Source organism: Gigantopelta aegis, chromosome 7 (genome assembly GCF_016097555.1).
Source record: "Gigantopelta aegis isolate Gae_Host chromosome 7, Gae_host_genome, whole genome shotgun sequence".
Taxonomy (NCBI): Eukaryota; Metazoa; Mollusca; class Gastropoda; order Neomphalida; family Peltospiridae; genus Gigantopelta; species Gigantopelta aegis.
The window spans coordinates 24,255,972-24,283,387 of NC_054705.1; the positions used below are offsets into that span (position 1 = coordinate 24,255,972).

A 27,416-nucleotide genomic window follows, 5' to 3' on the forward strand; every position below is an offset into this window, starting at 1 on the left:
CACGTGTACCAAGATTGATAAATCCGAATTATCCAATCATGGTACTAAACAATTGCCATGTGTACAGGTTATCACATGCAATTAAATACAATTATTAGATATAGACTGTGTGATATTTAATATCACATTATTCAATGCAATAAACTAATTGCCCGATTAATAAATTGACTAAATAGCTAAAACATTGAGCACACACGTTCTTGACAAAATTACATAACAAGTAGCAAGTGTTTAAATGTTTTTTATAAAAATATATATTTTTAAATACATAAAGTTTTCCCCACAGAATTCTGGCGTTTAAGTTAGTAATTAATAGTCACCAAACGAAAATCAGTCCATCACGAAAAGTTCAATGCACGACTGCCAAGGGCTGCTAAACAAGATGACCGGTCGCCGCTCCTTCATGCTTTGTTGACGTGGTAACTTCTGACGGTGCTGGACAGGAGATACTCTAACTTCGAGTTCTGAAGATTGTGCGTTGATTCCCAGTTTATATAGGCATCTGAAGACGTGTGCAACAGAATGCACTCCACAAGAACATCGTGCAGAACTCATAACTTACGATGTAAATTAATTCGCCGACCAATCAAATCATTCCAAAAACGAAAAGCCACCAGACAGGTGCTCCACAGATCACGGTCTGGCTATACGAACAGACAAAAACAAAATGTCAGCCACCTTGCCGAACACATGTTTGCTCTCCAGGTAAGTCATTATTTTATTATTTCAGCACGCCGTCGTTGTTTAAACACATGATAGGACATAATGAGATATGTCCGCCACAGTTATATTTTATTTTCTCCAGCCAGCGAAACACATAATCTTCCATATTTTTACTTGAATTTTCACCCGACGATAAAAACGTCCATATTACATAACCCAAAGCCAGATTTAACTTAAAACCAGATTATCATAACATCTCCCCCCAATTTTTCAAAAATATTGTTTTAATAAAACAATATTTTTTATTCATTATACACACTTGGGAACACATTCATATGGTCAATATTATAAATACCATATCATAAAATAACTATATACACATTCCTACAGTAATTCTTATCTATATACAAAACCTTACACACTATAGGAATTGCATAACACTAATCTTCTTAATGCTTATATTTTCCACTAACCTAACAATTATCTCAATTATTTATTCCATTCTAGATAAAGCATCTGCTACCACATTTTCCTTTCCCTTTATATGGCATATCTGAAGATCGTATTCCTGTAACTGCAAAGACCACCTTAACAATCTTTGATTTTTATTTTTCATTTTATGTAAAAACACAAGGGGATTATGATCAGTCCAAACGATAATTGATTCAATTGGGTTACACACGTAAACCTCAAAATGATCCAAGGCCAACAACAGTGATAATGTTTCCTTTTCAACAGTTGAATATTTATTTTGATGACTATTGAACTTTCTAGAAAAGTAAGCGACAGGATGAAATACTCCTTGTTCATTGCATTGTGACAAAACTGCACCAGCTCCAATATCGCTAGCATCTACAGTCAATTGAAAAGGTTTCCTAAAATCGGGTGCCATAAGCACAGGTTTACTTTTCAATATGTTTTTCACACTATTGAACGCATCTTGACATTCTTTGGTCCAAATGTATTTAACATTTCGTTTGAGTAAATTTGTTAAAGGGAAAGTAATTATACTGAAATTTTTACAAAATTTCCTATAATACCCAGCCATTCCTAAAAAATCTCATTAACTGTTTTCTTGTTTTAGGTACGCCGAATGCATCAATGCTTTCAACTTTGGCCTCAAGTGGCCTTACTTGCCCTTGACCAACCACATGTCCAAGAAAAACAACAGTAGCTTTAGCAAAATCACTTTTACCCAAGTTCACAGTCAACCGGGCTTTAGAAAGTCTACCAAACAGTTCCTTGATTTGACTAATATGCTGATTCCAACTATGACTATAAACAACAATATCATCAACATAAGCCTGACATTGTTCTACTCCAGAAATGACCTGATTAATCATTCTTTGGAATGTAGCCTGAGAATTTTTCATTCCAAATGGACAAACCAGATATTCGAATAACCCATCAGCGGTTACAAACGCAGAGATTTCTCTGGCCCGTTTAGTTAATGGTATTTGCCAGTAACCTTTCAAAAGGTCAAACTTGCTAATATACTTAGCAGTTCCTAATTTATCAATGCAGTCATCAATTCGTGGGATAGGAAACGAATCTGATTTGGTCACAGCATTAACTTTGCGAAAATCTGTACAGAACCGTACACTACCATCAGGTTTAGGAACAAGTAAACAAGGAGAACTCCAGTTACTAAAACTAGGTTGAATAATGCCGTTCTCAAGCATATAATCTATTTCTTTTCGGATAAGTTCCTGTTTTTGTGGATTAACTCGATAAGCATGTTGCTTAATTGACTTGGAATCACCAACATCAACATCATGTTTAATAACATTTGTTCGACTGGGAACATCTGGGAAATTTGGCTAAATTCAGAAATGATTTGTTGAACATCACTTTGTTGTTTTTCACTTAAATGGCTGATTTTTAAATGAAGATTAAACAATATCCTCGAATTTACCAATTTCGGCTCAACTGGATTAAAATTATCATCTTTCATCTTAACATCAGAATCTATCCCTGAAAGAATTATTGTATTAGCCAAGACGTTTTTCCCGATTATAATATTTTTTAAGCATATTAACATGGCAAAGCTGAGTTTTCTTTTTACGATCAGGAGTACGGATGACATAATCAACCGCACTGATTTTTTTTTCAACAATATACGGTCCTTGAAATTTTGCACTTAATGGGTTGATTAACCAAAGGAAACAAAACTAACACTTCTTCCCCGGCATCGAAAGATCTATCTCTAGCTCTTTTATCAAACCATGTTTTCATTTTATCTTGACTATCGGATAACACATTTCGGGATATTTCTCTAACTGTTTGCAATTTTTTCCCGCAAATCAATCGCATATTTCAACACACTAGTTTCACTTTTTTACCTCCGAGTTTGTCCAAAACTCGTGTAACATTTGTAATGGACCACGAACTGAATGTCCATATAACATTTCAAAAGGAGTGAATCCCATGGATTCGTGATAAGTATCTCTAATCGCAAACATCAGCAAATGAATACCTTCATCCCAGTCTTTACCCTTTTCAGGCAAAAACTTTCGAATCATGGATTTCAAAGTTTCCATGAAATCGTTCCAACGCACCTTGGGTTTCAGGATGATAAGCAGAAGAAAAATGATGTTTAATGGCCAATTCATCCATCACTTGCTGAAACAATTTCGAAGTGAAATTGCTACCTTGATCAGTTTGAATGAATTTCGGAAATCCATATCGAGTAAAGATTTTAATCAATTCCTCAACAACTGTTTTAGCCCTAATATTGCTCAGAGGTATGGCTTCAGGAAACCGTGTATTTTTGCAAAGAACGGTCAATAAGTATTCTTTACCATGAACAGTGCAAGGTAAAGGACCAACGCAATCAACTATAACCTCACTGAAAGCTTCATTAACTGCGGGAATGGGTATCAAACTAGCTGGTTTAATACTTTGATTGGGTTTTACCAACAATCTGACATGTTTTACAGGTTAAACAATACCTAACAACATCACGATGTAAATGCGGCCAATGAAATTGTTTCAAAATCCTTTGATACGTTTTACGTACCCCTGAATGCCCTGCTAATGGACCATCATGAGCTAAACTCAACACAGTTTTCCGACAACTTTTAGGAACAACGATTTGATGCATCACCTGCCAATCATTATTCTGTGAATGTTTATCTCGAAACTTTCTCATTAAAACACCATTTTCGAAATAATAGCCAACTGGTTCTTCATCCAACTCGGATTTTTCTAACACTTCCTTTGAAAGGATTTGTAATTCACTATCAGCTTGTTGCTCAAGAATAAACTGATCATGGTTAAAATTAACCTATCATTGTCATCTGGTAACTGTTGCAATATTTTTTCTTCTTCTGGGTTACCTACTTCATGGTCAAAACATTTTTCCCGATCTGAACCATTTTTCCAGATTTGAACCTAATTCGGGCGCAGAATCATGACCAATAAAAGTATCACCTAAATCAGAAATATCCCAATTTTTATTGGCAACCTCATTCTCAACCCTAATTTTCCTGTGCAACTTTTTGTTTTGAGACCGAGTTGTAACACATGCAGGAAAGATGTTATCAATCACATCAGATAACTTTTCTGTTTCAACATCAGTTTCAGGAATTTCAGTCATAATGGGTACAGGAATAACCCTTTCCTGAGCTACATCATTCCCTAACAATAATGATACACCCGCAATTGGTATATGGCTAACCGCTGCTACCACAATACTGCCTTTAACCAAATCACTATCCAACTCGACAGTATGTAACGGACTAGATATAGTACCTTCAACTGTGGACAAAGTAATATACTCGCCCAAAAATGTGTTGTCCTTATCTAACAATTCTTTTTCAAGTAAGATTGTTCGTTCAGCACCAGTATCTCGCAAAATCACTATAGATTGTTTCACATCACCATCGTGTGATGTAACCACATGACCAGAAGTCAGAAATGGTTCAAACCTTGGATTTCTTTTCTTAACCCTAGATAACGCATCTTTAATTTGACATTTTTGAATTCAAAGGTTCAGACAACTGAGATACAAAATGTGTGTGTGCCCAGAACGATTGCCACTTCCAAGATCATATTTCAATTTCCGGCAATCACGTCTAATGTGACCCATTCTTTTACAATAAAAACACTGGAGTGATCCCGAATTTTTCTGATCTTGAGATTTACCCATATCTCGCGGTGTATTATTATTCCTAACTGAACCATCTCTACTGCTTCCACTTTGTTTGAAAGTATAACTTTGTGACTTCGGTTTATTACTGAAATCAGGTTTACGGTTTGCTAAAACAAATTTATCAGCCATTATAGCTGCCTCAGCTAATGTACTTGGTTCACGCACCTGTAAGTGAATTACCACTTCTGATGGCAAAACCTCTCATAAACTCTTCTATAAGAATGAGTTCTTCTAATTTCTCACAATCATTATTCACAGACTTTGAACTACACCATTTCCGAAATAACCTTTCTTTTTCTTTGGCAAACTCTAAATAAGATTGTCCACCTGAAATCCTAAGATTTCGAAAATCTTGTTGGTACACCTCAGGCACCTTTTCATAAGCTCTTAAAATAGCAGCTTTAACTAAGTCATATGACGAAGAATCATCAACAGAAAGCGCTGCATAAGCCATTTGTGCTTTACCTTTCAAAGCAGATTGCAACAATAAACACCAATACCGTTTTGGCCATTCAGCCCCAAGAGCTATCTTTTCAAAACAATCAAAAAATTCATCAACTTGATTTTCATTAAAAATAGGAACCATCCTAATATATCTTTGTGGATCAAACTTGCTATAGTTATCCAACTCTCTACTTTTAATATCCCTATCGAGAGATCTTTGTGTTGTCTCCCATTCTCTATGTTTTTCTCTATCTTCTCTCTCCAAATTTCTTTGTTCCCTCTCATTTTCTCTCTCCAAATTTCTTTGTTCCCTCTCATACATTAATTGTTCTCTCTGAAAGTCCAACTTAAGTTTCAACATAGCTAAACTATCTTCATTATCAAGTTCAACACTACCCAATTTCCCTACCAGTATACACCTTTGAATCTAACTGAATTTTACTTTCTGCCATATTTCTTAAGAAATCTATCACCAACGATTTTATTTCAGCTTTCTTCAAACCAATGTCCAACTCTAATCCTACGTGTTCAGCAATTTCTTTCAACCGTGCTACAGTTAAATAATTTATCTCAGTTTCATCTAAACTAGATATAAAATTATCAACTACTTGTTCTACTGACCATATGCTATCCATGTGAACTTGATTATGTAATTGTCAAAACGTGTGCTCAAAATAAAACTCTAACTAGTCAACTATTATCATCTATTCTAATAATCAAAATAGATCAATTTGTAATCTCCTAATACCATCCAATGACATATATTACAAAAAAGATCCCGGACGAGCCCCCATTTGTGACCTTCCCGATCCACAATAACCACTAACTGGATTAAAAACTTTAATAGACCGCAGAAGTCACGTGTACCAAGATTGATAAATCCGAATTATCCAATCATGGTACTAAAACAATTGCCATGTGTACAGGTTATCACATGCAATTAAATACAATTATTAGATATAGACTGTGTGATATTTAATATCACATTATTCAATGCAATAAACTAATTGCCCGATTAATAAATTGACTAAATAGCTAAAACATTGAGCACACACGTTCTTGACAAAATTACATAACAAGTAGCAAGTGTTTAAATGTTTTTATATAAAATATATATGTTTAAATACATAAAGTTTTCCCACAGAATTCTGGCGTTTAAGTTAGTAATTAATAGTCACCAAACGAAAATCAGTCCATCACGAAAAGTTCAATGCACGACTGCCAAGGGCTGCTAAACAAGATGACCGGTCGCCGCTCCTTCATGCTTTGTTGACGTGGTAACTTCTGACGGTGCTGGACAGGAGATACTCTAACTTCGAGTTCTGAAGATTGTGCGTTGATTCCCAGTTTATATAGGCATCTGAAGACGTGTGCAACAGAATGCACTCCACAAGAACATCGTGCAGAACTCATAACTTACGATGTAAATTAATTCGCCGACCAATCAAATCATTCCAAAAACGAAAAGCCACCAGACAGGTGCTCCACAGATCACGGTCTGGCTATACGAACAGACAAAAACAAAATGTCAGCCACCTTGCCGAACACATGTTTGCTCTCCAGGTAAGTCATTATTTTATTATTTCAGCACGCCGTCGTTGTTTAAACACATGATAGGACATAATGAGATATGTCCGCCACAGTTATATTTTATTTTCTCCAGCCAGCGAAACACATAATCTTCCATATTTTTACTTGAATTTTCACCCGACGATAAAAACGTCCATATTACATAACCCAAAGCCAGATTTAACTTAAAACCAGATTATCATAACAATATCCAATTAAGGTTCAAACACCCTGTCATGGACACACACCTCAGCTATCTGTGATGTCTGTCCAGGACAGTGGGTTAGTTGTTAGTTGGTTACTGGTTAGTGATAGAGAAGAGGGTGTAGTGGCCTTACACCTACCCATTGAGCCCTTAAGAACTCGCTTTGGGTTGGAGCCGGTACCGGGCTGCGAACCCTGTACCTACAGGCCTATAGGCCGATGGTTTAACCACTGCGCCACCAATCAATTTTCAACTGCTTTTATATGGTCGAAATACATTAAATGACCTCTATAATACTTTTTATTATTATTTATTTGCGTTCAAAATGTTTATTAAACAAACACATCGTTTTGATTAAAATAGTCTAATGGTTTGAAGGTACATCTACTTCTTTCTTTTCTAGTTTCTTTCAAAATCCTGTTGTACATAATACCCTCTTTTCCTCAATTTGATTGTTAATAAAATGCGTTTGTATACACATTTTATATGCATACATTACTATTATATTATAATTAAGTAATTGTCGCCATTATGGTGTATGTATATAGGACAGGGCCTAGTAAATGGGCAAACTTCTACCCAATATCTCTCTCTCTCTCTCTCTCTCTCTCTCTCTCTCTCTCTCTCTCTCTCTCTCTCTCTCTCTGTGTGTGTTGCTCTTTTACTCTGTCCGTCTCTCTCTCGCTCTCTCTCTCTCTCTGTTTCTTTTACTCTCTCTCTCTCTCTCTCTCTCTCTCTCTCTCTCTCTCTCTCTCTCTCTCTCTCTCTCTCTCTCTCTCTCTCTCTATTACTACTATTATTATTATCAGCTGGACTGTCTGAGAAGATGAAATGTTAATAATAAATACTGTTATACCATCGATTACTTCTATTTCGTTTTCTGTTCTGTTCTTTCAGTTTACTCAATTTTTTCTCACAAACGTTTACCTTATTGACTGATTGATTCATTTGTTGAAAATTGCAGTCGCCATTGTTGTATACAATTTAATGTTTGTAATTAGTAGAGAGCCTCATAAATTCGATATCTTGTGTCCAAGCCTTTTGTATATACATGTATACATTATGTGCAATAAAATAAGTTTACAATCTATGTACATGTATAGCGTTTGCTGTGGTCTTTGGCGTTTGAAATTTTGACACACTTTAAAACAAAAAGCAACATTGACCAAATGTACTGGTTTTGGTTTTCTGTGTAAAAGATAATATTGGCTTCAACTACTACTTCATAAAATTGTTCATATATTTTCAACAAATTCAAACCCCTAAAGATGCCAAAGTCGCAAACCCTAGTTTAAACCTGTGAATATAGACACTTAAAGTTTGGTTAATATACAAACCTGGGCCCAGTTTCACAAAGCATCGTAATCCTAGTTTTACACGTAAACGTAAATCTACGACTAAATAACAATTCTTATTACTATTATAGTTCAACATAGTTAGAAGTAGACCTATTTCATTTTCTTTTGTCTTTAAATTACTCCAGCTTCCGTAGTGATGTAATTTCTATGTAAAATGGATGCCAAACACGTGTAAACGCACGACCGGTATAACTGCTAGTAGCAGACGTAAACTTACGATGTTTAGTGAAATGGGTCCTTGTAACAGATCTGAAAAAGGATGAGATATAGTGAAACAAGAGTCGGTGATGTTCAAATTCACTCTTGCAAATACACCAGAGCTCGTCTCAACAACCGCTACTTCTCTGAGGTACTTGCGTTTTTAGAATTATGAAAAACAATTCATTTCGTAGCAGTACAGACAGCAGGATGACTATAAATACTTTGGATGTAGGGAAATAATCTAAACAATACAACATAAACAATGTCTGATTTCAGTGATGAAAAACAGCTATAGGTAGTACTAAACCAAATAACTTCCGGCTGGGTCAAAGTTCAAGGTGCACCCAACTTTTGATAGAGAAGTGAACACCACAAGTCCTGTGATTGGTTATAAATGTGAGTGTGTTGGTTGGAAAAAGTAACAGTTTCATCTGGGTAAAAAAAAAAAAGTGCAATTTTATTTCATCTAGTACCAATGTGCCAAGTAGCCTTGTGCTTGAAACATGTATGGAGTACCTGTAAAAAAAAAGTACTCGAATTTTGTGCGAAACTAGGGTACCCGTTATCTCAGAAACGAGCAGCTTGGCCCCTATTTCTTCTCTGATTCACTTTAAGTGTAAGGGGTGGTAGTATTTATATCCGTGGCGTTTATGTCGGTTGATACGTTGCAGGTAGGAGTTGTAGCCACATATGTTACTATTGTCGTCTATGGGATTTGATTTGGTAGTATACACCCTGTAATAGTGTAAAATACTAGTATGCTGTAGTGTTTAAAAACTGGGGTCCGTAACTTTAAAGCGAAACATTTCTACGAGTATACATTACAAGATGAAAATAAACAACTTCCAATAACGTTTCTAATATTGAGATCTGAATAATATATCTATAGTGACTTAAGTCTACAAAACAGTGTAAATATATTCTCCTATAAAAACATCTTACGAAATGTCAGAATTTAACCGCGCACGCACGCGTGTCTATGTTTGTGTGGTTGATGGGAGTGTATGACATGAAAAATAACTTGGAGTTGATATTGGGGTTCGAACCCAGAGCCGATGGCTTTATACATGTATCAAGGGCGTGGGATCTAGCTCAGCCAGTAGAGCGCTCGCCTGGGGTGCGTGGATCGTAGGTTCAAACCCCTTGAAGGAATGTTTTTTTTTTTCAAGCAAACTGCGTGTTTCTCTAATCATGGGTGATATTTTAAAAATAAGTATCGAGGAGTAGCATATGAATATGTAAATAGGCTCTCAAGGAATCCCCCAATTTCCAACACGTTAATGCTGGATTCAATTAGCCAATCATAATTTTCGTTATATACAGATTAAAATTACAATAATTATTATAATATCATACTTATAACGCAAGACTGAATAGCATTTAAATAATTAATGCATACATTTTTTTTTATCAAAAGTGAAAAATGCACGTACACGTAATAAAATATTTAAAAAAAATTAAATCTACAAAATGGACTATCCCTTTTGCTGCCATTTTAAAATCTTTATGGCAATTAAAAAATCTTTACATTATTACAATTATAATATAATTAGTTTCTTGTTTAAAATATAAATCTCTCTATAACCAATGCGTTTCTGTAATGTTTTGTAATAGAATAATCTTTACATTTCACAAGAGAAATGAATGACCATTTTTGTTACTACGGTATTAAACTGTGAATCTGCGCCTTTAATAGAAACGCACAAAGTACATAATGTACAAGTATAAAATATCTATATCTTGCGTGTTGTGAGTGGCAGAGAAATTCTATAATCGTTATTTGTCTTTGTTTAGTAGACAGTTTGTTTTAAAGGTGCGTGACCCTCTAAAAACACTGAATGGTACATATGTTTGAATCTTAGCTTAGAGTGTTCATTTTTATGCTCGGGGTGTTTTCCCCGTTGTCTTAATGTCTATAAAAGCTAATGACGCAAAACGCTCTTGAGCTGGGTCTAGGTTTGGCGAGTAAGGTACCAGTCGAAAAGGAAACCCACTGAATTAAATACAACAAAACACACCGCGTCTGTGTTGGCGCGAACTACATATCTGGCAGCAGACGGCACTGTTTGTTTTGTTTAACGACACCATTAGAGCACAATGATTACTTAATCATCGCCTATTGGATGTCAAACATTTGGTAATTCAGACGACATAGAACATGCGCGATATTTTGACACCACTTAATGTGCTGGAGCCTAATTCACTAAACTCTCGCAACTTTTCGATCTCGCAACTTTTCGATCTCGCAGTGCAATGCTAAAAGACTTGCAAAGAGGATGCTTTGTTGTCTAACAGAGCCTAAGAGATCTTTGTGAATTAGGCCCCAGATCAGGAGAGCGCCGAAATACTAACGACACTGCAACCCAGCAACTGAATCACGTGATTTGCGATCAGTCGGAACACACCACACTGATCATCACACGTATAAGCCTTTACTGATCTCTAGGAAACATTTGAAATTTCGGGGAACGAGATGATATAGCTCGAGTGTCCTCTAGCCACACATGAACAGAACAGGGCTAGACAGGCCCGTAGGATGCCCAAAATTATTAGTAGGACCTATTTTGTCTACACGGCGCATAGACGATATGTGATAATGCCTCCGCACCCATATTTAGTTTTAAATAAAAGCTTTTTTGCTGCATTCTGGATAATTTTGGAGTAGAAATCAGTTTCGATTACAGTGTTTGGGGCAGGACTAACGACACCCATGCACACATTTTGTTTTCTTCCAAATACAAATCAATCCAAAGCCTGACCTGCTGTACCTATCTCTACGGCCCTGCCAGATAACACCTGATCTACATGTGTGTATACACCTATAGTCCGTCCCATCATTCTGGGTTTTTGTTGTTGTTGTTGTTTTGTTGTTGTTGGTTTTTTTGGGGGGGTTGAAAATAATTTCAGTTTGGTTTTACGTAAGAAGAATTAAAAGTGATTTGGAAATAACAAAATAACACTATTTGTTTGTGTGTAATTTACGAATCAATCGCCTCAGAAATAAATAACTGGTAGTAAATTCCATACTATGAAAAAGGGCATTCCCTGTGGGACGGACTATAGAAACAAATTCTACATGACTAATGTTTAAAGATGACAATTCTAAGAAAGAACAACGCATAAAGGCAACGTCACACACATATAGCACATTGTGACAAGACAGACATTACAATTATGATTACAATTAGCTTTTCTCGCACGAGACACTTGTGTTGTGTGGCGGCGCCAGTAGACCAAAGTACCATACAATGTTGTTAAAGAACCAAGTAGCTTTACTTAATGCGATTTAAAACACACCAGTTAACGTTGTGAGTGATACAACAACCAACCACAGTGCGTTGGCACGGTCACCTGCGCACGTGATCGGTCCTGGTTTTCCGCTGGGAGACAGATCCGACCCGACGCAGTGGTGGCACCACAGGAAGTTGTCTGGATCCCACTTCCGCTTGATGGCGAGTAATCTGTCGTAATTTCCTCCCCAAAACTCCTCCTTCCACGCGGGCAGGTAGAACGAGGGTTCGTTGTAGTAGACCCCGTCGCCGTATTCGACCAGATCGTCGTTTAGTTGGCGTCCCATTTCAAGATGTTTCTCGTCGTCTTTCTCGTCCAACCAGGCGGTGTAACAAGTCATCGCAAACGTGGCGGACCGGAACTTGGGCGACACTGAGGTTGCAGGGTTAGTTACGTTCACCTGACCTATAAAGAGAAGACCACAGATTACAGTTATAAGCACGCATGTTAAATACATCACGATCAAACAGGATGCATTGACAACAATGAACCGAACTACCTTTAATGGCCCAGCACCAGTGCACTACGTTCCACGGGGAGCCAGGCAAAAGAAAATGGGCTCTCTGATACGCACTCGCACCCAGAGGGGGTCGGACAAAAGAATACCAGCTCACTCTACCCAATCGCAAAAGGTTCCAGCAAGGAGCTACCTTTCGATTACCTAAGTCAAATCAACCAATTAGCTCCATTTTTAATTTTGATAAACCATTCTAAAATATGCGTCAAAATTACCTTCAAGAAATTACGCAACATTTTCTATTTTCTTTAAATCTTTCGGGACATTTACAAATTCAATAACACCAATACTAACTCTCGCCCGCTACTGACCCTGGGTGGGCTGCTGGTGCTCCCTTGTACAGCCCAGCGAGGGCGACCCCCTCTCCCACCCACCCCCAAACCGTTTCCTGCCGGTGAAAGTCGACACCTGCGCCCACAACAGGCGTGTGCTACAACAGCTTATTCTGAATATGCACATTAAAACCTATGACCTGACCTTACAATTCAAAAATAAATGCGGACAAGCAGTCTACTGTTAAACTGTGATTATTTTATGGAAGATAGCTTTGTGATAACTATTAAAGTCAATTCATATCTGGTATGTTATTATTAATTATAACATTATAATATTATTTGTTATTAAAAGATTTCGAAAAAGCATTTGACTCTCTTTCTTGGAAATTTATCCAAAAAGCGTTGGAATTTTTTTTTTTTAAATATCTATTAAAAACTGGATAAAAACCCTATGTAACAAGTCAACTTCACGAGTACTTCAAAATGGATTTCTATCAGAAAGCTTCAACTTAGAACGTGGATGTAGACAAGATGATCCTCTCTCACCATATAGTTTTATTATATGTGCAGAAATCCTCGCAATATTAATCAGAAATTCCTCTTATCTCAATATGCAGACGAAACAACCTTTATTCTAGATGGATCCCTTTAGAATACCTTAAAAATCCTATATGCTAATATAAACTATTTGAAATCGAAAGTTTTTTGGATAGGCAGTAAAAAGTTCTCAAAAGAAGTTTATCATCAAGTAAGATGGAACTTAGAATGGGGTGCAGAACATTTTGAATTGTTAAGAATAAAATTTTCAGCTGACCTGAAACAAATTACTGCCATTAATTTTGAAATAGAAAAATTAATAAAACTTTGGACTACAAGAAAACTCACTGTGTTTTGTAGAATAGTTGTTTTAGAATCCTTAATTATTCCCAAATTAACACACTTACTAATTTCACTGCCTAACCAACCAGACAAAATGATAAAACAAATAAATAAAATGGTTGGGGTGCCCTGATTCATCGCCTCACAGAATATGAATTAGATTATACACGCTAAATACTGGAAGTACATACACTTTGTGGTAGTATGCTGATTATAGTAATCGTAATACTTATACACATAATGTACATGGTGATATATTTAATATTAATGCATATGTACATGTAGATAGTAGTATTATAAATGACTAGTTAATAGAAATATATTTAAATAGGCTGGTTGATGTAATGGGGACATAAAATAAATATATAAGTTTAGAAAGAAAGAATGTTAAAAAGAGAAGTTATAGTAGGTAATTATAGTGATAAGTGATAATGTCAAAATTCACGTCAAGCGCTCGCTTGATAATTGTTTCTATTATCTTCCATCAAATTACTTTCTTGACTGAAGAGACGTTTCCATGGTGCCCAGATTGTATTATACTCTTCATATTTACAGTTTTTAAAAAGAATATATTTTTCTATTTCGTATTTATTTTTTAAAACGTTTTGAGCAGCTATTATATTTATTTCATTTTTTTCCATGCTGAAAACTATCTTGGTACGTATCAAAGTGATATATATTACGTCACTAGAAGGAATGTTTGTAGTGTAGCATATGGTTGAGCACTATCTTGGTACGTATCAAAGTGATATATATTACGTTACTAGAAGGAATGTATGTAGTGTTACATATGGTTGAAAACTATCTTGGTACGTATCAAAGTGATATGTATTACGTCACTAGAAGGAATGTATGTAGTGTTACATATGGCTGAAAACTATCTTGGTACGTATCAAAGTGATATATATTACGTCACTAGAAGGAATGTATGTAGTGTTACATATGGCTGAAAACTATCTTGGTACGTATCAAAGTGATATGTATTACGTCACTAGAAGGAATGTATGTAGTGTTACATATGGCTGAAAACTATCTTGGTACGTATCAAAGTGATATGTATTACGTCACTAGAAGGAATGTATGTAGTGTTACATATGGCTGAAAACTATCTTGGTACGTATCAAAGTGATATGTATTACGTCACTAGAAGGAATGTATGTAGTGTTACATATGGCTGAAAACTATCTTGGTACGTATCAAAGTGATATGTATTACGTCACTAGAAGGAATGTATGTAGTGTTACATATGGCTGAAAACTATCTTGGTACGTATCAAAGTGATATGTATTACGTCACTAGAAGGAATGTATGTAGTGTTACATATGGCTGAAAACTATCTTGGTACGTATCAAAGTGATATGTATTACGTCACTAGAAGGAATGTATGTAGTGTTACATATGGCTGAAAACTATCTTGGTACGTATCAAAGTGATATGTATTACGTCACTAGAAGGAATGTATGTAGTGTTACATATGGCTGAAAACTATCTTGGTACGTATCAAAGTGATATGTATTACGTCACTAGAAGGAATGTATGTAGTGTTACATATGGCTGAAAAAAACTATCTTGGTATGTAAAAGTGATATATATTACGTCACTAGAAGGAATGTATGTAGTGTTACATATGGCTGAAAACTATCTTGGTACGTATCAAAGTGATATGTATTACGTCACTAGAAGGAATGTATGTAGTGTCACATATGGCTGAAAACTATCTTGGTACGTATCAAAGTGATATGTATTACGTCACTAGAAGGAATGTATGTAGTGTCACATATGGCTGAAAACTATCTTGGTACATAATATCAAAGTGATATCAATGTAGTGATATGTGAATTACGTAAATACTAGAAGGAATGTATGTAGTGTATGTAGTGTCACATATGGCTGAAAACTATCTTGGTACGTATCAAAGTGATATGTATTACGTCACTAGAAGGAATGTATGTAGTGTCACATATGGCTGAAAACTATCTTGGTACGTATCAAAGTGATATGTATTACGTCACTAGAAGGAATGTATGTAGTGTCACATATGGCTGAAAACTATCTTGGTACGTATCAAAGTGATATGTATTACGTCACTAGAAGGAATGTATGTAGTGTTACATATGGCTGAAAACTATCTTGGTACGTGTTACATATGGCTGAAAACTATCTTGGTACGTATCAAAGTGATATGTATTACGTCACTAGAAGGAATGTATGTAGTGTCACATATGGCTGAAAACTATCTTGGTACGTATCAAAGTGATATGTATTACGTCACTAGAAGGAATGTATGTAGTGTCACATATGGCTGAAAACTATCTTGGTACGTATCAAAGTGATATGTATTACGTCACTAGAAGGAATGTATGTAGTGTTACATATGGCTGAAAACTATCTTGGTACGTATCAAAGTGATATGTATTACGTCACTAGAAGGAATGTAGTAGATATGAAAACTATGTATCAAAGTGTATGTATTACGTCATATGGCTGAAAACTATCTTGGTACGTATCAAAGTGATATGTATTACGTCACTAGAAGGAATGTATGTAGTGTTACATATGGCTGAAAACTATCTTGGTACGTATCAAAGTGATATGTATTACGTCACTAGAAGAAATGTATGTAGTGTTACATATGGCTGAAAACTATCTTGGTACGTATCAAAGTGATATGTATTACGTCACTAGAAGGAATGTATGTAGTGTTACATATGGCTGAAAACTATCTTGGTACGTATCAAAGTGATATGTATTACGTCACTAGAAGGAATGTATGTAGTGTTACATATGGCTGAAAACTATCTTGGTACGTATCAAAGTGATATGTATTACGTCACTAGAAGGAATGTATGTAGTGTTACATATGGCTGAAAACTATCTTGGTACGTATCAAAGTGATATGTATTACGTCACTAGAAGGAATGTGTATGTATCTTGTACGTACATATGGTCACTGAAAACTATAGTGTTACATATGGGTACGTACGTATCAAAGTGATATGTATTACGTCACTAGAAGGAATGTATGTAGTGTTACATATGGTTGAAGACTATCTTGGTACGTATCAAAGTGATATGTATTACGTCACTAGAAGGAATGTATGTAGTGTCACATATGGCTGAAAACTATCTTGGTACGTATCAAAGTGATATGTATTACGTCACTAGAAGGAATGTATGTAGTGTCACATATGGCTGAAAACTATCTTGGTACGTATCAAAGTGATATGTATTACGTCACTAGAAGGAATGTATGTAGTGTCACATATGGCTGAAAACTATCTTGGTACGTATCAAAGTGATATGTATTACGTCACTAGAAGGAATGTATGTAGTGTCACATATGGCTGAAAACTATCTTGGTACGTATCAAAGTGATATGTATTACGTCACTAGAAGGAATGTATGTAGTGTCACATATGGCTGAAAACTATCTTGGTACGTATCAAAGTGATATGTATTACGTCACTAGAAGGAATGTATGTAGTGTCACATATGGCTGAAAACTATCTTGGTACGTATCAAAGTGATATGTATTACGTCACTAGAAGGAATGTATGTAGTGTCACATATGGCTGAAAACTATCTTGGTACGTATCAAAGTGATATGTATTACGTCACTAGAAGGAATGTATGTAGTGTCACATATGGCTGAAAACTATCTTGGTACGTATCAAAGTGATATGTATTACGTCACTAGAAGGAATGTATGTAGTGTCACATATGGCTGAAAACTATCTTGGTACGTATCAAAGTGATATGTATTACGTCACTAGAAGGAATGTATGTAGTGTCACATATGGCTGAAAACTATCTTGGTACGTATCAAAGTGATATGTATTACGTCACTAGAAGGAATGTATGTAGTGTCACATATGGCTGAAAACTATCTTGGTACGTATCAAAGTGATATGTATTACGTCACTAGAAGGAATGTATGTAGTGTTACATATGGCTGAAAACTATCTTGGTACGTATCAAAGTGATATATATTACGTCACTAGAAGGAATGTATGTAGTGTTACATATGGCTGAAAACTATCTTGGTACGTATCAAAGTGATATGTATTACGTCACTAGAAGGAATGTATGTAGTGTTACATATGGCTGAAAACTATCTTCTTCTTTTTTTTCTTTTTTTCTTTTTTTTTCTTTATTGTCCCCAGGTAATTTTGACGATGCCAGGGTTGGGGTGCCCTGATTCATCGCCTCACAGAATATGAATTAGATTATACACGCTAAATACTGGAAGTACATACACTTTGTGGTAGTATGCTGATTATAGTAATCGTAATACTTATACACATAATGTACATGGTGATATATTTAATATTAATGCATATGTACATGTAGATAGTAGTATTATAAATGACTAGTTAATAGAAATATATTTAAATAGGCTGGTTGATGTAATGGGGACATAAAATAAATATATAAGTTTAGAAAGAAAGAATGTTAAAAAGAGAAGTTATAGTAGGTAATTATAGTGATAAGTGATAATGTCAAAATTCACGTCAAGCGCTCGCTTGATAATTGTTTCTATTATCTTCCATCAAATTACTTTCTTGACTGAAGAGACGTTTCCATGGTGCCCAGATTGTATTATACTCTTCATATTTACAGACAGCATGCCACAGATCAGTCACTTTATTACAATAGTAAAATAAATGTGTTAATGTTTCTGGTGAACTGCCACAGAACGTACATTCATTAGTATCTATGTATTTAATTTTATGTAAAAAGGTATTAGTTGTTAGTATCTGGTGTATAATTCTGTATTGAAACCATATCAAAGTCGTATCTTTGAGACTTATAAAAGGCAATCTATAATAATTTCCCCAAAGTTTTGAGTCAAAAGCAAAACCTTGGTTTCTACATCTTATTTGTGATGTTGGTGTAATAATTTCGTGATTTAATAGTTTATACATGTCTTTAATACCTGTTTGACTTTTAAGAATAATATTAAATTTTACCGGAAATACAGGATTAGTTAGCAATGTAAAGTGGCCATTTCTAGCGTTGTCTGCTTTATTTATAAATGCCTTAATGCTGTTTATAAGCGATGAATATTCTAAAAAGTGTGAATTTACGTTATATATATTTTTTAATTTCTCAAATGTAAAGAAATTTCCATCTTCATCAAGTAGATCGTTTATAAATATTATTCCCTTTTTTAAATAATTTTTATAACAGAATGGTTTTGTATTTATTGTTATATTGCTGTTGTACCAAATATTTGAGCTTAAAATGTCTTCTGTTTTTTCCAAAATTTGTTTTTGTTGAATTAACTCCCAACTGTATAAGACATCTTTCCAAAAACATGTTTTTTAATTTCTTTCTTTTTATATTCAAATAATAATCTCCATTTATTACAAGGTCTCTATTGGATAAGTTAGTAGTAGATTCAAACAGTTTAAAATCCATTTTGAGTTACCTAAAAATAGTCTCCTGAGCCATGAAGCTTTTAAAGCCATCATGAAATTATATATATTTAACATTTGTAATCCACCATCTTTGAATTCTTGAGCTAATAAGACTCGTTTTATTTTATCGGGTTTATTTTGCCAAATGAATTTATGAAATAATCTATTCAAATTGTCAACTTCTTTTTTGGATGGGTTTGGTAGTGAAATGAGTAAATATGTAATTTTAGGTATTATTAGTGTTTTTAATACGGTTATTCTTCCTAAGACAGTTAACTTCCTTATTGACCATAGTTTTATCAATAGTTTAATTTCATTAACTTTTGTGGGGTAATTCGCTTTAACAATTAATTGTAAATTTACTGTAAACGTTATTCCGAGCATCTTAAATTCTGATGTATTCCATTCCAATTTCCATCATGAATGGTGATAAACATCCTTTGAGGGTTTTTTACTGCCTATCCAAATAGCTTTTGATTTTGTATAATTTATTTTTAATCCAGATACTGTGGCATAATATTCTAATATTGTTAAAGTATTAAACAGAGATCTAGGAGTTCCATCCAATATAAAAGTTGTATCGTCTGCATATTGGGATATTAGATATTGTTCACCATCGATTGTTATTCCATTTATGTTTTCGTTATTTTTTTATTAATATAGCTAAAATTTCAGCGCAAATAATAAAAATATAAGGAGAAAGTGGATCACCTTGTCTACATCCTCTTTCTAATTTAAATGTCTCTGACGGAAAGCCATTTTGAATCACCCTCGACATTGAATTATTATACAGAGTTTTAATCCAGTTTTTAATTGAGGCTTTGAAATTAAAAATGTCTAATGATTTTTCAATAATTAGAATTAATATTTGGTATAATAGTAAAATAACTATTGACCACAAACCTATATATTATGAAAACTATATTAAAAATGGAGTCATATTTATTCAAGATTTACTGGATGAACAGGGTAGATTTTTAACCTATGAAACATTTAGATTTAAATTTCAGATACAATCGAACTTCTTAGAATATGCATCTTTAATCAAAGCAGTTAAAACCTTTATACATTGCAGATTGTCAAGTATCAACAATCAACAGGTTTACATCTTAAATCTTATATTTCCTTTTAAATTGGACTAAAGAATGCAAAGAAATAATATTTTAATATTTTATAATATTTTTTTTAAATCGACAATAGTGCCAACTTCCCAAAGAAAATATTACAAATTAGGTTTCCAATCTAATTAAAATTAGCTCTACTATTACATGTGGATCTAATAGCAGCCCGTTGGAGCTCATGTCCAGTTGACCTTTCATTCGACCAATCAAATCCTTACTTTCGGGATTATGCCGAGGTATACAAAATAATTCGGGTGAATTACGAAGTATGCCGGAAACTAATTGCAATATAAAATTTTATATAAAATTCGTTTCAAGACGAAAAAAAAAAAACCGTTATGGTATAGCCATAAAATCTGTTTATACTAGTATACAATCCAAAGTTTATTACTACACTTTTCCCCCTGTTTTTTTTTTTTATTTATGTTGAAATAGACCAACAAGTTCGCCTATTTTTAGAATTTGTATGCTCCCGAATAACGCTATAAAAGGCGAAGGGTAATTGGTCGATATTTAAATCGTTATTTATAGATGAAATGCCACCTGAACATGGGAGTCCACGCAATGCTGTTAGATCTACTGGCTAGACCCAGTAGAACTAATTTTAATCAGATTGATTAGGTTTCATACTATCGTTACAGGGGTGGGAAAAGGTGTATAATTTACCATTTCTATGTTTAAAAGATACAACTTTACAGTGGTTTCTACATCGAATAATCACGACAAACACGATTTTATATATAATAAAATGCATGGAATCAAATATCTGCGATTTTTGTCATAGACAATCAGAAACATTGGAACATTTGTTCTATGACTGCTCTAAAGTCTTTTTTTTTATGGTAGGAAATTGAACGATGGATCCAGGACAAAGGTGACCATACACAACACGATAAACAGACAGTCTTGTTTGGAATCATAAAGGGGAAAAAAAGCAAGATGGTATTTATTAATTGGCTCATTATCAATGTTAAATACTATATATATATATATATATATATATATATATATATATATATAGATCTAAAATGCAGAAACATGGACCATATATGTTTTTTAAAATATTTTAAAAGATAAAATAGAAATTGAAAAATATATACTTTTCAAAAATTGTCAATTTCAAGAATATGAGGAATATTGGGCACCTTGGTCCAGATACCTAGAAACAAGACATGGCAATACAATGTTCTAGAGGTATTTCAATACAAATATGTTCACTCTTTCTTTCTTTCCTTCCTTCCTTCCTTACCTTCTCTTTTCTCCCTTTACCATTCCCTTTAAACGTTTCCTCTATCTCTATCTTCACTGTTAACTACACATATTAGTGAACTCCATGTTTTCATGTATTCATGCTTATTAATATTATTATATTGATTCTAATTGCTTGCTCTCTCTCTCTCTCTCTCTCTCTCTCTCTCTCTCTCTCTCTCTCTCTCTCTCTCTCTCTCTCTCTCTCTCTCTCTCTCTTATATATATATATGGGTGTAAGGTAGTAAAATCAACCGTGACACTACCATACTTGTGTCTGGGGTCAATAAACTTCTTTAAAAAAGAAAAGAAAGTCAATTCATACCTTGGTTGTCGACCTCATGCGCAATTGAAATCCAAACTATAGTTTCTGGGTGTGTTTACAAAATGTACAAAGATTAATATTTATTATCAGTTTTGTTGATTTTGAATAAAACAGATTAGTTGTTGTAATTGCAAAAACCGGCACTGAAACCATCTTCATGATGGGACAATAACATTATAATGAAATGTATTGAAACTTATAAACTACTTAATTTATGAACATAGCCCCAGTATGACATAAGTTGTAAACATCGTTCGAGCATGCCAATTGAGATGACGTTGCATATGTTCGTGCTTATATCAAATTAAGGTTCAAGCACGCTGTCCTGGACACACACCTCAGCTATTTGGGCTGTCTGTCCAGGACAGTGGGTTAGTTTTTAATTCTTAGTGGTTAATGAGAAAAAAAAAGAGAGGATGTAGTGGTCCTTAAAACTCTGGGTGAGGGCCGGTACCGAGCTGCGAACCCTGTACGTGCCAGCCTTATGTCCGATGGCTTAACCACGACGCCACCGAGGCCGTTAATATTTATGTAATTAATAACGTAAAGTGTATAAGAGGCAAAGGAAATTTAATTCATATTTATATAATTAAATTTTCTTTTCGTCTATACACTTTACAGAAATATGATCGGTTTAGGGGTGCTTACGTTTTTTTGCGCTCAATCTCGATGAACCGAAAAAAATGTAAGCCACACCTTACAAACAAACGTTTTCTTTTTTACCTCCTAGCAGTGTCCCAGTGCAGCCTGCTGAGTCTCGGTTCTTCAGCATAAATGTAGATACGGCGTCCACCCAGTCACTGAAGTCGGTTTCGTTGCTGTGAAGAAATCCGTTGGCTATGTACGTTCGAGAACTTGCCACCTCGGTGCTGTTCGTACCTTGCGTATAGTCCCAGAACGACGTTTTGTTAGACATAAAGTGAAAATGTTTGTTCGTGATATCGACGATTGTTTTAATTTTGTTTCTTTTCGGAGAATCCCAGTCCCCGAAGTAGTTCAGAGCTAGCGTAATGTGGCCCCACGCTCCAGGTTGAAAAGTCTTTGTTTTGAAGTTGTTGATGAGGAGGTATCCCCCCCACTCGGGCGGCAGTTCCTTCAGCATTGGGAAAAGATTCTTGAGAATCTGTGTCCCGGGCACGGTGTCGTTGACGATGAATTCAAAGAAGTGCTTGCTTGTAACCATCCCACTAGGTTGCCGGTGCAGTCTGAACGTGTAGTTGATTATAACCCCCCATACGCCCCCTCCCCCTCCTCTGATCGCCCACAGGAGGTCTCCGTTTTCAATCCGGGTGACTTTATCGTCTGCGTCGGTGACGAGAGTCTCGTTTTCCCGCGCCGTGACGAGTCGACCGTCTGCTGTGACGAGCTGAGCCTCGATAACATGGTCGACCGCCAGACCAAGCGATCTCGATATCGGAGAGTGACCTCCCCCTTGGGTGTATCCGCCAGGTGTCACCGTGTGCTCACTTCCGCCTACGACAACACGGTCGTACCTTTGAACCTGTAAAATTATAATTAGTAATGCTGCATTAGGAAAAATGATGGGGTTTCCTCTGATGACTACGAATCATAATTACCAAATGTTTGACATTCAGTAGCCGATAATTAATTAGTCAATGTGCTCTAGTGGTGTCGTTAACCGAAATAAACTTAATACAAAATACGAATAGAAGTACAGTATTAATAAACGCGTGTGTTTTCAATATATACACAGATATCGTCAATCACAAGATGGCCATTTTAAAGCTGCAATCCCTGGAATATGTTTATTATTTAAGCATATAGAATAGATGACTCAGTTCTGTTTGGTACACAAAAGGTCCACCACATTGTTATAGTTTCGTATTGATCGCTTATCTACATTATCTAGGTCAACTACAAACGCAATGACCAACTTTGTTTTTCTTCATTTAGCGGGACGCCAGTAGAACTGGGACTTTACGTGATTTGCGCAGGCGCTGAGCTTCTCACGTGATTTTAAACAAATTTAACTGTCTTGATTGAGGGGACGTCTCATATCTCCAAAACATATTTATTTCCATAAATGTATGGTACACCTTCCCAGGGGTCGGTGGGGGATTTGCCTTGAAATTTTGACAGTGCCCAGCGGTTGGCATACGCGTTACATGCAAGGGGTGTTAATAATTACGTAACGTTTTAGGGGTAGAGGAAGAGGGTACTGTGTTCGATTTACATAACATTTTCAACACTATATGTTATTTTTATTCATTACTTAGACCAACAAAGATGTTTTTTTGGAAATGCGCGGTCAGTTTAGGATCAATCCCCATCGGCGGGTATATAAAAGGCCATGGTATGTGATATCCTGTCTGTGGGATGGTACATATAAACGATCCCTTGCTAAAACAAAATGTAGCGGGTTTCCAAGGCGCGTGTGCAGGGATTTCAGCGGGGTTGGGGTTATAGACTGTTGAGCGAAGTTTATATGAGGACATGCTCCACCAGAAAATATATTTAAAAAAAATTAAGCTTGGGCAAGTAAGGGTTTCGACCTCCAATACCCTCCCCCAGCACATGCACCAGATTCCTCTCTAAGTTTATATGTCAAAATTACCAAATGTTTGACATCCAATAGCAGATGATTATTAAATCAATATGCTCTGACACTGATGTCGTTAAACAAAAAAACCCCGAACTTTACCCTTTCCAACGAAAAAATATTTATTTGAATTTGTCGATTTTAACACACGTAAAATTATATATATAGAATATATACATGATCAATGTGTTACTAGTATACAAACTAAACTTTGAAAGTTCTACTAACACTTTATAAAATATTAATTCTGAAATAGGAAGGTACGATGATCGATAATATGTTGTTAAGATCAAATCGGTTTTAACGAAAGACTCTAGTACCGTATCGTGAACCGAACGTTCTTTGTACAGCGCAATATTTCTAATTTCATACCGGCCTCGGTGGCGTCGTGGTTAGACCATCGGTCTACAGGCTGGTAGGTACTGGGTTCGGATTCCAGTCGAGGCATGGGATTTTTAATCCAGATACCGACTCCAAACCCTGAATGAGTGGTCCGCAAGGCTCAGTGGGTAGGTGTAAACCACTTGCACCGACCAGTGATCCATAACTGGTTCAACAAAGGCCATGGTTTGTGCTATACTGCCTGTGGGAAACGCAAATAAAAGATCCCTTGCTGCTAATCGGAGAGAGTAGCCCATGTAGTGGCGACAGCGGGTTTCCTCTCAAAATCTGTGTGGTCCTTAACCATATGTCTGACGCCATATAACCGTAAATAAAATGTGTTGAGTGCGTCGTTAAATAAAACATTTCTTTCTTTCTAATTTCATTTTTTGAGACGAAACCTACAATTTGAAATCGGCAAACGCACGTGTTAACTGAAACTGACAACAGGCTGTCTTTTGTGCTTTGCCGAGCAATGGCGGCACGTGCGACGAATCAAGCGTATACTTTTGACGATCTCCGTTCATAGCGAACGCACACGAGTTTTTTAAAAGTGCATTTGAGCTTGTATTTCATATTTGTACATGATGTTATAATATGGTAACCAGAAAATGTAACTTTAAACACAAAACAGCTTTTAATAATTATAATCGTTGTAGATATAACATTAATTAATGTCCAAATATATTTTACCTGACAGTTTGAAAATAAGACACTGCAAGCAGCTCATTTTCCTTTACGCGGTAACCATATATATAGGTAAACATATATGTTACTAGGTAAACATATGTAGGTAAACATATATGTCACTAGGTAAACATATGTAGGTAAACATATATGTCACTAGGTAAACATGTAGGTAAACATATATGTCACTAGATAAACATGTAGGTAAACATATATGTCACTAGGTAAACATGCAGGTAAACATATATGTAGGTAAACATATATGTAGGCAGGGTTTCTACCAGAGGCTAACACGGGTATGGCGCCATACCCAAATGTTTTTGCAGATTTAATTTGTTTAAGTTGACCTTTTGACAAAATCAATTACTCTTATCATTACTGTATGGTTTTCTTAACCCTAACCCTAAACCTAACCCATTTTCTTTCTGGTGCAGCCCCCCCCCCCACCCCCCCCCCCCCCCACCCCACCCCACCCCCATATCCCTATCGACTGCGGTTGCATTCGGCATACACATTGTAAATATTCAATTTCATAACGCCATACCCAAAAAAGTCTTTCTGGGAGAAACACTGGACTAGGTAAATGTATGTAGATAAACATATATATGTAATGGGAATTCGGCAATCTCAATGTCTATTTCACTAACAGTGCATTTGAATGTGATCTACATTGTAAATGAGATCTAAAGAAAATAGAAGTTTGTTTTGTTTAATGCCACCACTAGAGCAGGGCTCATGCGAGCGGGCGAAGTGAGCCCAAACTTCGATTTGACCAGCTTGACTTCGTCGTGCCAGTGTAAGAGCATATCGATTTTTTAATCATCGGCTATTGAATGTCAAACGTATGGTCATTTTGACCCAGTCATAAGAGGAAACCCGCTACATTTTTCCATTAGTAGCAAGGGATCTTTTATAGGTACCATCTCACAGACAGGATAACAAATACCACGGCCTTTGATATACCAGTCGTGGTGCACTGGCTGGAACGAGAAATAGTCCAGTGGGTCCACCGACGGGGATCGATCCTAGACCGACCACACATCAGGCGTGCGCTTAACCACTGGGCTACGTCCCGCCCTTAAAGTACATATGTCACGGGGATTCTATAATACCCGTAACTGAATAGAACACGATTGTCCAAATATCTCTCCTAACTGTATATCTATTAGATAGCTCTGTAACGGTCAGTTCAAAACCGCTTTGGCTCGTCTCTAGGTATGATCAGAGATACGATCTCTATTAACCTACGCTGACAAATGCACAGCCGCAGTAGTTAATTAATAACAACAATAATAACAACCCAGAACTGATCACTTAATTAGTTAATCTCTAGGAGTTTAGTTTACACAATATGCTAATCACTTCACCGTGACACAACACCCACACGTGTGATAATTGAGAAACGCTTCTAGGAGAAGTTAATTAATAAAGGAATTACCACTCTATTCCTAACTGGTTAATTTTTGATTAACCCTTACTACTCGTTCAGTAACGTGTGATAATTGAGAAACGCTAACACACACGCGTGCGATATTGGAGAACCGCTTCCAGGGGAACTTAATTAATAAAGGAATTACAGCACTATTCCTAACTGGTTCATTTCTAATTAACCCTAACTACTCATTCAATAACCTTGTAACACAGAATTAATACTGGTACCTATCACAATAAAGACAATAACATACAGTTTACCTAGGTCTTCTAGGATGACTGGCTAAGCTTTATATTACCAAATACTCGTATAATGTTAGAACAAAAAGTCTACGATTTACTTCGTCAGATGACCGAAGACACTGTCTAAAGAATATTGGTATAATACAGTATTAAAATATTTAAAGTCACATCAATCACATCGAGGTATTACGTAACTACTGGCCACATGGCCTCCACACCTGCTCTGGGTGTGTTTCAGGGGGGTACGGTCGCGTGGAGGTATTACGTAACAAAGTGCCCACCTGGTCTTAAGTGCATATTGGGAACAGCTCGACCACTATCGCGCAGGGGTATTACGTAACCACGCCGCACACGGCCCTTTGAAACAATTAACATCGCCACAGGCGAAAAAAAAATAAGAGCATGTTCCGTCACAATATGTATAGATCATTACAGTAATTCACAG

General features: G+C 35.8%; 2 protein-coding genes across 2 annotated transcripts in view; one reads left to right on the forward strand and one right to left on the reverse strand.

Moving 5' to 3' along the window:
• Positions 1–285: 285 nt before the first annotated feature.
• On the forward strand, positions 286–2,471 carry LOC121377106. The gene is made up of 2 exons (XM_041504981.1): positions 286–705; positions 1,748–2,471. Exons 1-2 carry the CDS (start codon positions 668–670, stop codon positions 2,064–2,066), a joined length of 357 nt encoding a protein of 118 aa, XP_041360915.1. The 5' UTR covers positions 286–667; the 3' UTR covers positions 2,067–2,471.
• A 7,272-nt stretch (positions 2,472–9,743) lies between these two features.
• The window catches only part of LOC121377169 (VAO-type flavoprotein oxidase VAO615-like), a 29,091-nt gene continuing 11,418 nt past the window's right edge, over positions 9,744–27,416 (reverse strand). Inside the window, exons 3-4 of the mRNA XM_041505077.1 lie at positions 22,393–23,170; positions 9,744–12,289 (exon numbers count right to left, since the gene is read on the reverse strand). Of these exons, the coding sequence (XP_041361011.1) occupies positions 11,880–12,289; positions 22,393–23,170 (1,188 nt within the window). The 3' untranslated portion in view covers positions 9,744–11,879. The remainder of the gene's footprint in view (positions 12,290–22,392; positions 23,171–27,416) is intronic.